The 12,361-nt window shown below is 45.2% G+C and overlaps 1 protein-coding gene across 1 annotated transcript in view; it reads left to right on the top strand.

The window, feature by feature from the left end:
• The window catches only part of exd1 (exonuclease 3'-5' domain containing 1), a 51,826-nt gene that overhangs the window by 10,018 nt on the left and 29,447 nt on the right, over positions 1-12,361 (top strand). The window contains exon 4 of the mRNA XM_080201907.1: positions 1,858-1,922. Coding sequence (XP_080058033.1) covers positions 1,858-1,922 — 65 coding nt within the window. The remainder of the gene's footprint in view (positions 1-1,857; positions 1,923-12,361) is intronic.

Here is a 12,361-nt window from a genome sequence, read left to right on the forward strand (position 1 = left end):
TATATCAATATGTAGAAACAATTTCCACTGGCAGAGTATTCAACAGCAAGGAGACATCATCTTAAAATGAGAGAAAATTAAGCTACAAAATCAGGAAACACTTTTCACACAAAGGGTATTGGAAATCTAGATTCCTCTATGCCAAAATATTGTGGACATGGGGATAATTGGACCTTTCAGACTGAATTATATAGATATTTGTTAGTTGAGGGTCCCGAGGAATATGAAGCAAAGACTCCATATTGAGTTGAGATACAAACCAGCCAGGATCTATTTAAATGATTGAGCAGGCTCAAAGGGTTGAATGGATACGCACTTGAGGTACCGTAACCTACAGAGTACAGATCAAGAGATGGAAGAATGGATTAAACAGGATGATGCTTTTTGGATTGGCGTGAACATGCTGGACTGAATGCCATCTATGTTTTGTGTGCTGTGCTGTCCCTTATTCTAGCTGTCTTTGTAATTCCTGTCCCTCTCCATGCTTGTTCCTGCCAAGGTTACCCAACTTTGCAGTGGGAAATAGGCACATCCATTTCACTTGTATCTAATTATATGCCTGTGTTAATAAAAATTTTATCAATGTGCTCCTCACATGCATCACTACTTTATGATATGTAATGATGTAGAGACAATGTGTGATTACTGATTAATTTTAAAAGGATCTTTTAATCAAAATGTTTGAAAACCATTGAATTAAGTTAAAGGGCAATAACCATATCTATCACTAAAGTTTGAGAATGATTGAATTCAAAAACACACCAAAAATGCAAATGAAGCTTCATTAAATTTCCAAAGATTTGTGCTGTGCTCTATTTAATTCCAAATAACTAGCATCCTGTCCCCAGACAAATGCCAGCACAACTGTAAAACCATCCATTTGGCAGCTCATGGAATCTCCAACTCCCATCTTTTCTCAGGAGACAAAGTCTGTGCACTCTTTAACAATTTGCCATTGGTATCCAAGAGCAAGGTTATCATTTTCTGTATTCATAGAATCACTACAGTGCAGAAGGAGACTATCTGATCCTTCGCGTCTGCACTGACTCTCCAACAGAGCATCTTACCTAGGCCTTCTCCCCGTAACTCCACACATTTACCATGGCTAATCCATCTAACCTAGGACACCACGGGGCAATGTTTACAATGGCAGTCCACCTAACCTGCATATTATTTTCAACTGTGGGAGGAAACCCATGCAGACACTGGAATAATATGCAAATAAATTGAACCCAGATCCCTGGCGTGAGGCAGCAATACTAACCACCCAGCGTTGCATCAACTACATTTTATCCAGTTCAGCTACAAAGCTACGCCGCAAGGTTCAGGTTCTAGGTTCAATCCCATTTGAAGTCTTGAGCAGAAAAATCAAGGTTGATACTCCAGTACAGTACTGAGGAAGTGCTACATTGTTAAAGGTGCTGTCTTGCAGATGAGGCATTGGACAGAGGCTCTGGCTGCCTCGCAAGAGCATGCAAAAGATTCTGTAGCATTATTTCAAAGAAGAGTAGGTCATTATTTATCCCTCTATCATCATCTCTTTAAAAAAAATTATCTGTTCATTATATTGCTGTTTGTGGGAGCTTGCTATGTGCACATTGGCTGCCGTGTTTCCTATATGACTGCACGTGAAAAGTACTTAATTGACTCTAACTGATTTCACATATCTGATGGTCAAGAAAAGCACTATAGAAATGCAAGTCATGTTTTTGATTATAATAAAGAATTTATTTGGGTTACCAAGGCCAATTGCACAATAGTCAATCCCTGCTTAAAGCTCTGTGATTTTCTATCCAACGAGAGAGAGAACATGTATAATTTATATTGCTTATTTCAATCCTAACTTTTTTTTTAAAGTAACAAAAGGGACACACCGGAGGACACAACCCCAGAGAAGGCTTTCAAAGAGCAATGTTTTGCAGGTACATGAGCAGTACCATGTTAATTTGGTATAAGGAGACTCCTGTTAAGTGAAATTGAGTGACTGCTTTAAATTGCTAGATTAGAGAATTTGGGAGCAAAATGGTAATACTTCTGAAGACATTAAATGAGGGTACAGCAAATTGTAGCAATTGTTGATAAAGACTAGACAAGGAAGACATTCGAGTGGGCAGATAAATTGTGGATGTAACTCAGTGTAGAATAATATGAAATATTATTATTTTGGATGTAAGTGGAAAAATATATGTACTTCAAATGGTAAGATTTCAGCTGATTAGAGAAACAGAAGTTCCTTGGACAGATACACCACACCTTTTAAATAATTCAGGACAGTAAATGGCAATCATCATCCTTGGCTTTTGATTCTGGAAGCATATTTTTAAAAGCAAGAGACAATGTTGAACCCATAGAAACCTTGGCCTCTAGTCTGAGTGTCAGAAACCATTTTTGGAACCACACTATTAAACAGAGTTTTGAGGAAGCAGAAAGGATATAGCATGGATTCACCAGGATATCAGCTGAAATTATTGGTTAGGTAGGAAGAGATGTGAAAAATCGAGTCTTTCTAGATTTGGGACTCACTGGAGCTGGTAACTTTAAGGAATAGCCTGACACAGACCTTTTAAGGTTATGATAAGGTGAATAGTGGTCGGCAAGATTGTAACAAGAGTCAAATTAAAGTAATCACAGTAGAAATGAAGGGCTAATTACATAATAAATTAAATTCCTTCAGAGGACGAGAAGGAGGATGTAATAACTGGAAATGAGAAAATGGCTGAGGCATTGAACAGGTATTTGTCAGTCTTCACAGTGGAAGATACAGATTGATGCCAAAAATTGATGACAGGAAGGCTATGGCAGGTGATAACCTAGAAACTATCATTATCACGAAAGAGGTAGTGTTGGACAAGTTAATGGGGTTGAAGATAGACAAGTCTGGTCCTGATAGAATGCATCTCGGGGTACTAAAAGAGATGATGGGAGAAATAGCAAATGCACTAGTGTTAATTTACCAAAATTCGCTGGACTCTAGGGTGGTTCCCGCAGGTTGGAAAACAGCAAATGTGAGCCGCTGTTTGAAAAAGGAGATAGCCAAAAGACAAGTAACTATAGGCCAGTTAGCTTAACTTCTGTAGTAAGGAAAATGCTTGAATCTATAATCAAGGAAGAAATAGTGAGACATCTGGACATAAACTGTCCCATTGGTAAGACGCAGCATGGGTTCATGAAGGGCAAGTCATATTTGACTAATTCAGTGGAATTTTTTGAGAACATTACAAGTGCAGTGGACAGTGGGGAACCTGTGGGCGTGGTGTACCTGGATTTCCAGAAGACATTTGACAAGGTGCCGCACCAAAGACAGCTACATAAGATAAAGGTGCACAGTGTTACAGCTAATCTACTAGTATGGATAGAGGATTGGTTAACTAACAGAAAACTAAGAATGGGGGTAAATGGGTGTTTTTCTGGTTGGCGATCAGTGACTAGTGGTTTGACTCAGGGATCAGTGTTGGGGCTGCAATTGTTTATGATTTACATAGATGATTTGGAGTTGGGGACCAAGTGTAGTGTGTCAAAATTCGCAAATGACACCTAAGATGGGTGGAGGAGCAAAGTGTGCAGAGGACGTTGAAAGTCTGCAAAAGGAGAGAGATAATAGTGAGTTAACGAACGTCTGGCAGATGGAGTACGATGTTGGTAAATGTGAGGTCATCCATTTTGGTAGGGATAACAGCAAAATGGACCATTATTTAAATAGTAAAAATTGCAGCATGCTGATGTGCAGAGGGACGTGGATTCCTTGTGCAGGAATCTCAAGGAGTTGGTTTGCAGGTGCAGCAGGTAATTAAGAAGGCAAGTGGAATTTTGTCTTTCATTGCTAGAGGGATGGAGTTTAAGAACAGCGAGATTATGTTGCAGCTGTACAAAGTGCTGGTGAAGCCACACCTGGAGTACTGTGTACAGTTTTGGTCTCCTTTCTTGAGAAAAGATATATTGGCACTGGAGGGGGTGCAGAGGAGATTCACAAGGTTGATTCCGGAATTGAGAGGGTTGGCTTATGAGGCGACACTGAGTAGACTGAGGCTAAACTCATTGGGAGTCAGAAGAATGAGGAGAGATCTCATAGAAACATATAAGATTATGAAGGGAATAGACGAGGTAGAAGCAGGGAAGATGTTTCCACTGGTGGGTGAAACTAGAACTAGGGGGCGTAGTCTCAAAGTAAGGGGGAGCAGGTTTAGGACTCAGTTGAGGAAGGACTTCTTCACACAAAGGGTTGTGAATCTGTGGAATTCCCTGCCCAGTGAAGCAGTTGAGGCTACCTCATTGAATATTTGTAAGGCAAGGATAGATCAGTTTTTGAACAGTAAAGGAATTAAGGGTGATGGTGAGCAGATAGGTAAGTGGAGCTGAGCCACAAAAAGATCAGCCATGATCTTATTGAATGGCAGAGCAGGCACGAGGGGCCAGATGGCCTACACCTATATGTTCTTATAATGGGCAATTAGAATGTACAAATCTGTGACATAAAACACTAAAGGCAGAGTCCATGAAATGAAATTAGTTCTGTAAGAAGAGGAATTTGGAAGTATATGGTGCAAGCACGAAACAGTGGGATTTCTGTGAAATTGATTGGAGAACATATGTGATGTTTGTGGATCAAGCAACATCCTTTCACTTGTGTCCATTGTAGTTTTCTTGCAGTCTTGGTTAGAGCAGGAGCCACACCCAGCGGTGATACGTCTGGAAAAGGTGCATCTGTAAAAATTGGTGAGAGTCATAGCAGACGTGCCGAATTTCTCTAGAAAAAGAAAAGGTGTTGGTGGGCTTTCTTAACTGTAGTGTGGCATCGAGGGACCAGGACAGATTCTTGGTGATCCGGACACACACAAATGTGAAGCTCTTGACCATTTCCACTTCATCCCTGCTGTAGACAGGGCATGTTCTCCACTATGCTTCCTGTATCACTGACTATCTCTTTCGTTTTACTGACATTGAGGGAGAGATTATTGTCACTGCAGCATTTCACCAGATCTTCTATTTCTTTCCTGTACTCCATCTCATCATTATTTGAGATCCAACCCTCTGCAGTAGAACCATCGCAAACTTGAAAATGGAGTTGGAGCACAATTTGGCCACACAGTCATTAGTATATAAGGGGTATATCCTTGTAGGGTATCAGTGAGGGTAATCATGGAGGAGGTGTTGTTACCCATCCTAATTGATTGTGATTTGTGGATTGGAATGTCTAGGATCAAGTCACAGGGGAAGAGCTGAACCCAAAGCAGAGTTTGGAGATGAGTTTCAAAGGAATAATGGTGTCGAAGGCTGAGCCATAGTCAATTAGTAGGAGTCTGACACTGTCGTCTTTGCTATCCAGGTGTTCCAGGTTTGAGAGTATGGTCAGGGAGATGGAATCTGCTGTGAACTTGTTGCAGCGATAGACGAACTGTACTGGATCCAGGCAATCTGGGAGGCCGGAGTTGAACTGTACCATGACTAGCCTTTTCAAGCACTTCATAATAATGGATGTTAGAGCCACTGGGCAATAGTCATTAAGGCACACTGCCTGGCTGTTCTTTGGTATGGAGGTGATAATCATTAGGGGTGGCATGGTGGTTGGTGCTGCTGCTTCAAGCTCCAGGGACCTGGGTTCAGTTCCAGGCTTGGGTTGCTGTCTGTGTGGGATTTGCGAGTTCTCCTTGTGTCTGCGTGGGTTTCCTCTGGATGCTCTGGTTTCCTCCCACTGTCCAAAGATGTGCGGGTTGGGTTGATTGGCCATGCTAAAAAATTGCCCCTTAGGGTCCTGAGATTCGTGGGTTTGGGGGATTAGCGCATAAATGTGTAGGGATATGGGGATAGGGCCTGGGTGGGATTGTGATCGGTGCAGACTTGATGGGCCAGATGGCCTCTTTCTGCAGTGTAGGGTTTCTATGATTCTGTGAGCTCCTTGAAGCAGGTAAAGACCTTAGATTGGTATAGGGAAAGGTTAAAGATGTCTGTGAATACCTTCGCCATCTGGTTTGCGCAGGATACATTGGGTTATGGGGTAGGGCCTGGATGGAATTGTTGTTGGTGAAGAATCAATGGGCCAAATGGCCTCCTCCTGCACTGTATGGATTCCAAAATTCTGTTCTATGATTCCATATTGAGGTACATTTTTAAAGGTATTAATGTGAGTAAGTTAATAAGTGAATGAGTGGGTGGGTTGGAGAGGTAGTTGGGTCACTTGGTGGAGTAGTTGGGTTGTGTCTGGAGTAGTCAGGTGGGAAGAACAGTCAAATCAAGTGGGAAGGTAGTTGAGTCAGGTCGGGGACTGTAGTTGGATGAAGGGGGTGTTGGAGGTGGTCAGTTTTGTTGCTCAGTTCAGTTATGCTGGCTAATCACTTGAGTTAGACCAGGCATTAACCAGTGTAACATTTCCGGGTAAGTAGGCACGTCTTGCATATCCCTCCCAAGTTCAGCACCTGTGTGCTCCAGGACTTGTGGGGTCCTGATGCTCATATCCTTATTTATGTATCACGTCTGATGACATGGACACTGGAAGGTTTGGACCATTAAGGATATTATTAAACTAGAAAGAGTGCAAAAAAGATTTACTAAGGTACTACCAGGACTTGATGGATTGATTTATAAGCAGAGGCTGGATCGACTGGGACTTTATTCTCTGGAGCGTAGGAGGCTGAGGGTGATCTTTTCGAGGTCTATAAAATAATGAGGGGCATAGATCAGCTGGATAATCAAAATCTTTTCCCAAAGGTAGGGGAATCTAAAATTAGAGGACATAGGTTTAAGGTGAGAGGGGAGAGATACAAAAGTGTTCAGAGGGGCAATTTTTTCACAAAGGGTGGTGAATGTCTGGAACAAGCTGCCAGAAGTAGTAGTAGAGGCAGGTACAATTTTGTCTTTCAAAAAGCATTTAAATAGTTACGTGGGTAAGATGGGTATAGAGGGAAATGGGCCAAATGCGGGCAATTAGGATTAACTAGGGGTTTTCAAAAAAGGGTGGCATGGACAAGTTGGGCCAAAGGGCCTGTTTCCGTGCTGTAAACCTCTATAGCTCTGTGAATGTGTCCTCCTTATGAGCTGATTTGTATTTTCTATGGTATCCAGTTCTGTGGATCTGATTGGTTTGCTAATATTACTGTTTTCCTAATTAGGAGCTTTACAGTTTTGTCAAATTTGCAGGAAGTTCAGGTACCACTGTTAACTTTGCGATGTTGAAGACTCAATAACTGATCCTGACAGTAACATTTATTCATGTTTTTAAATTTATTTAGTATTTAAATTTTGCACATTTTATTGTTTGCGAAGCCTCTGGAACTCTCTTCCTCAAAAGTCAGTGGAAGCAAAAATTTTTGAATCTTTGAATGTTTTTAAGGCAGAGTTGATAGATTCTTGATTATCCAGGGGGTGTAAGGTTATTTTGGGTAGGCAGGAATGTGGGTTTGACGTTACAGTCAGATTGGCCATGATCTTATTGAGTGACAGAGCATGATATAGGAACCAAGTGGCCTTCTTCAGATCCCAATTCATATGTTGACAATTTCACAGTCTAAATTCACACATTCAAGGAGTTCCTTGGTGCAGATTTGTGCATTTGACCCAGAGATACATTCACATTTCTATTTAACGTAAATTTTTGTGTCTAACTTTTTTTTCAGTCTAAATTTGGCTTCACAAGCTATTACTGTTTCAGGGGATCAGTAACTTTGCAAACCAATGGCTGTTGATCAATCATGAAGATGAACGTCCTGAGATAAGCATGTCTTCATTAGTTTTCCTGTTGTAATTTTACTGCAATTTAGCTTATAATGTTACAATTTTTATCCTGTTTGAGCTTTTAAATGTTTGGGGTCAACTCACTCAGCTTATTTTTCCACTCTTTCATAATTCAGCCCTATGAAGTAGGGGAGCAATGTGTCACTCTTGTCTGAACTATGTCTGGAGTTTGACTGTCTCCTTTGGGACCACAACTGAGCAAGGTGCTCAAGGCATGAGCAGAGTATTGTACAGTTTGATGTTTCATCTGTGTTGTTTGGCATTCTGCTTACTTTATGAATCCTCCACAGTCTGGTTCCCCTCATAACATGGAACTAAGTAACTTGGTAGTCATTTGGCTTTGGACCGAAATTGAAACATAGAATCAAAATGTAAAATAGGGCCCTAAATGCTGGGTGGACTTGAATCCAGGAGTGTTTCAAATCCAACGTTTAGACCTTTTCTGCGGCACCCCCATACACACACTCTGCCTGAAAAACATCAGTGATTCTGAATTGTGCTGCACAAGCCTGTGGGCGGGGCTTATTGCACCCGAAACACTGCTGCTTTGATTGGCACCTCCAACTGCGCATGCTCACAAAAAAAAGATAGAATGCTGCTCCCCTACCACATCGTGCGGCCTGGATAATGCCTCCTTCTGGCCCCCACAGACACTGCCCCACTCCTACAACATTACTAAGCCCCTTATCCCCCCCCCACCCACCTGCCCCCAGACCGATCGTGGCCCCCTCCCCCCACAATGATCTCAGGCAGAGTGGCAGCAGACCCCTCCCACCCTCTTACCCCTCACCCATCTCAGGCAGCGTGGCAGCGGATCCCCCACCCCCTCCTCTCACTATACTCAGGTAGAAACACAGCAGACCCCTCACTCACCTCAGGCAGAGAGATCCACCCTTCACCTACAGATATCAGGCAGGATGAACCCTCTCACCCCCACCCTTGATCCTCCCACACAAGCCCCCCCATCATCTTCGGACTCCATGGTTGTATGGCATCTTCCTCTCTTTCTCCCGTCCCCAATCATTGAGGCACTCATGTGTCTCCTGACTCCCCAACAGCACCTGCTAGTGCTCACTTGCCTTTCCCTCAATGCTAACAAGTAAACTGCATGTAACTTGCTGGAATGCTCTGCCGAACTGCCTGCAGCTGATCTATCCTAACACAGGGCAGCTCCATTAAAAACTCAAGAATGGATAGGCGTTCCTGCACAAAATGCACACAACCAGTGCCCGGATTCTGAGGGCAACCTGAGGAGACTACTGGATGCAGCAGAGGCAAGGCAGGACACTCTGCTCCTCCTCTTCCTCCTCCTCCTGCCGCCCCCCCCCCCCCCGACTCAGACCAAGAGTGGTTGATGGAAATGCGGCCTGGGAGGAAATAGTTGCCTTGGTCAGTGCCAGGATACTGGCCCCTGCAAACCAGGAAGCAGTGCTGGAAAAAGGTCAATGACCTGGTACATTCAGCAAGGGTGAGTGTCAAACCCCATCTTGCCCCATGTCCTCACATCCCCAGCATCCTGCATGCTTCCAAGCACCCCCTTTCTCTCCTCACCCTATGAACCCCACTGTGCTTGTTCTCTAAGAGCCATCACCTGATATTCTGCAGGAGTTACACCGCCATTTCTTTCATGGTTCCTTCTGTCTCCATAGGAGAAGACCAACCACAACACCCGTGAGAAGGCGGGTCCTCTGCCATACCTCCGGGTCCTCACCCCCTTTAAGGAGCGGGCGCTGGAGCTCTCAAGGGAAGGGGAGATGCGGGCTGTCAATGACAGCATTGTCGGGCTGCTGTCAAGACGTGAGCACCTGTCATTCTTTCAATCGTTTTGAGGCGACTTCTCGGGGGCATGAGTTTCAGGGTGCGAGGGGCAAAGTTTAAAGGAGATGTTTGAGTGTCTTTATTTGCGGAGAGAGGGCAGTGGGTGTCTGGAACCCACTGCCAGGGAGGTCATGGATGCAGATAGGAAAGTGACCTTTAAGGGGCATCTCTACCATTATGTGAATGGAATAGGAATGGAGGCATATAGTCCCCGGAAGGATAGGGATTACAAATCAGATGGGCAGCCTGGTTGCTACAGGCTTGGTGAGTCAAAGGACCTATTCCTGCGATTTAATTTTGTTGGTTCTTTATTCTATGTTCAGTGGAGAAATGTGAATCGTGTTTGGCATCCCGGATTCCTCTTTCTCCTTTGCACTTAACCTTGTGTCCTGAGTTGCAGGGACAGATCCAGACGCCCTGGGGGTTCTGGACTACAAACCCCTGCAGCAACTCCCATCCATCCTCGTCAAGACAGTTCGGTTGAGTCCTTAGAGGATATGAGTGAAGGGACCTCCGAGGGCTTTTGGCATCAGCTTCCACCTCACAACTCACCATCCCAGATACTGACACTTTAGTGGTCCAGTTAGTATTGAGGCTTCTGGGTCACTGGTGAGCACGACACATCTGATATACATTGGGTGGAGGAGGGAACGTCCGAGACCTCTGACACGCAGGGACCTCCCGGAGGCGAGGACTCAGCTGGCCCCAGGCTACATGCTGGTCCTCTGAGACCACTTCTCTCTCAGCTGCTGGAGTTGCAGCAACAGAGCCAGGGAATGCAGGAGGGGTGACGGCCGTGCTGGACCAACTGTGAGGCTGTTAGGATGAGTCCCAAAGCTTTCAGGTGGACCAGCTTTGCCTGTTTTGTGTTCCTAGGCCAACACTGGAGGGTGGAGTCTGCAATGGACAGCCTAAGGCAGAGGATTCTCACCATGAGTGGCAGGCTCCAAGTGATGGCAGAGTCACAGGAGGCCATAGATGAGAGACCGAGATTCTGCAGACATGGTGGGCTATGGCAGCAGCCATTGAGAACATGGCCCAATCTCAGAGGGTCATGGCTAAGGGCTTGCAGAGTGCAGCCCAGTCTCAGAGGGCACTTGCTGCAGCCATTGAGACATGGCCCACGACTCAAGTGCTCATTGCAAAGGACTCGACCACCGTAAGTGGGATGTGGGTGGTCCTCCAGTACACCGGAGCTTCTGGGGCTCACTGCAGAAGCACTGCCATCCCATGGAGTGACCCAAGGGAGGAAGAAGGGCTTGAGACTATTCTGGGGCCTTCCAGCCAGGAGGCTATGGCTGTGGCTACATCTTCTGACTCCCCTCTTCCTGACACTGGGGCATCACAGGGACAGCGAGATGAAGAGGGTGTAACGGAAACATCCCAGACGCTTGGGAGATGCCCTCCAGAGGAAGCCTGACACGCGCATCACAGGCCACATTCTCTGGTGTACATTCTAGGGAGTCACTGAGATGTAGTCATGGGCCACATAAGGTAAGGAAGTTGTAGTTGCACTGAAATGGCATGGGTGAAGGGCTGCAGTAGTTAAAAAGATGTTTAAGCACTAACATTTTCTGTTCATAAGTTTTTATGCTAGAATGTCTTATTTAAACACCTTTATTGCAAATAAATGTTTTTTTACCACCTTCTTGTGACAAATTTGTCTTGATTCTGAATCCATTTCCATTGATGATCACCAGAGGGATGCTTTATGTTGATGTCAGTTGGGGAGGCCCCTCAATGCTGTGTCACTGAGAAAAGGAAGACGTTGGTTCCCCAGGGCCCTGTATGGGATTTCCAGTCCCTTACACAGATGTGGGCCCAGGTCCCAGCGTGCATGCAGAGCACAGGTAGGAGTTAGACTAGTTTGCACCAGGGCATCATCACGGTGCTTAGTGAGTTGTCATCACCCTGCTGCCTGCCAAAATACTCGCTAACACAGAGTACCCAGACCCATTGCTCTGATGTTGCAGGATATAGAAAGAATTTCAGGGGGGTAGGGGGGTGGGATGGAACGCAAAGATACAAACCCCTAATGAGTGAACTGCCTGGTAGTAAGGGTCTCCCTTAAGCTACCAGCCCTTCAGCGCCTGGTTGCTGTTCCTTGGCGTGATCATCCTCCTCTTACTCCTGCTGGTCTTCCTTCCCAGTAATACCCAGCCAGTCAGCCTCCACATCCTCCTCTTCCTCCAATAGGTTACCTCTCTATAGAGCCAGATTATGCAAAGCACAGCACACGACCGCTACGCAGGAAGAGATCACTGGGCTGTTTTGGAGGGCCCACCAGATCGGTCCAGATACTGGAATCCCAATGCTCGTCTCCACTATCGCATGGGTGGCTGCATGGGCCTCATTATAGTGTGTCTGTGCCTCAGATACAGGCCTCTGCACAGGCATCATCAGCCATGTCTGAAGCAGGCAACCCATATCACCCACAAACCACTCCCGCAGCCCGGGCTTCTCCTCAAATGCCTCCAGGATGTCCCAGCTCGTGACAATGAAACTGTCATGCACATTACCTGGATGTCTTGCACAGACATGCATAATGTTCATGTTGGGGTTGCACATGAATTGATCATTCGGAGAGTGGAACACCTTTCTGGTGGTGAATCTCTGTGGATTCTATGGGGAGAGGACCTTGGGGACAACGTGAGTGCAATCAGTGGTCCCCTGAACATTAGACATCCATGCAATGGCTGCAAACCCTGCAGCCTGGGCTTCCTGATGGGCTTGGTCCAGGTTGAGTTTGATGTACTGCCCAGCCCAAGCATACAGGGCTTCTGCGACATGCTTGACACAGGTGTGCTTGGCAGATTGG

Source organism: Carcharhinus amblyrhynchos, chromosome 14 (assembly GCF_965287045.1).
Source record: "Carcharhinus amblyrhynchos chromosome 14, sCarAmb.v2.hapA, whole genome shotgun sequence".
NCBI lineage: Eukaryota > Metazoa > Chordata > Chondrichthyes > Carcharhiniformes > Carcharhinidae > Carcharhinus > Carcharhinus amblyrhynchos.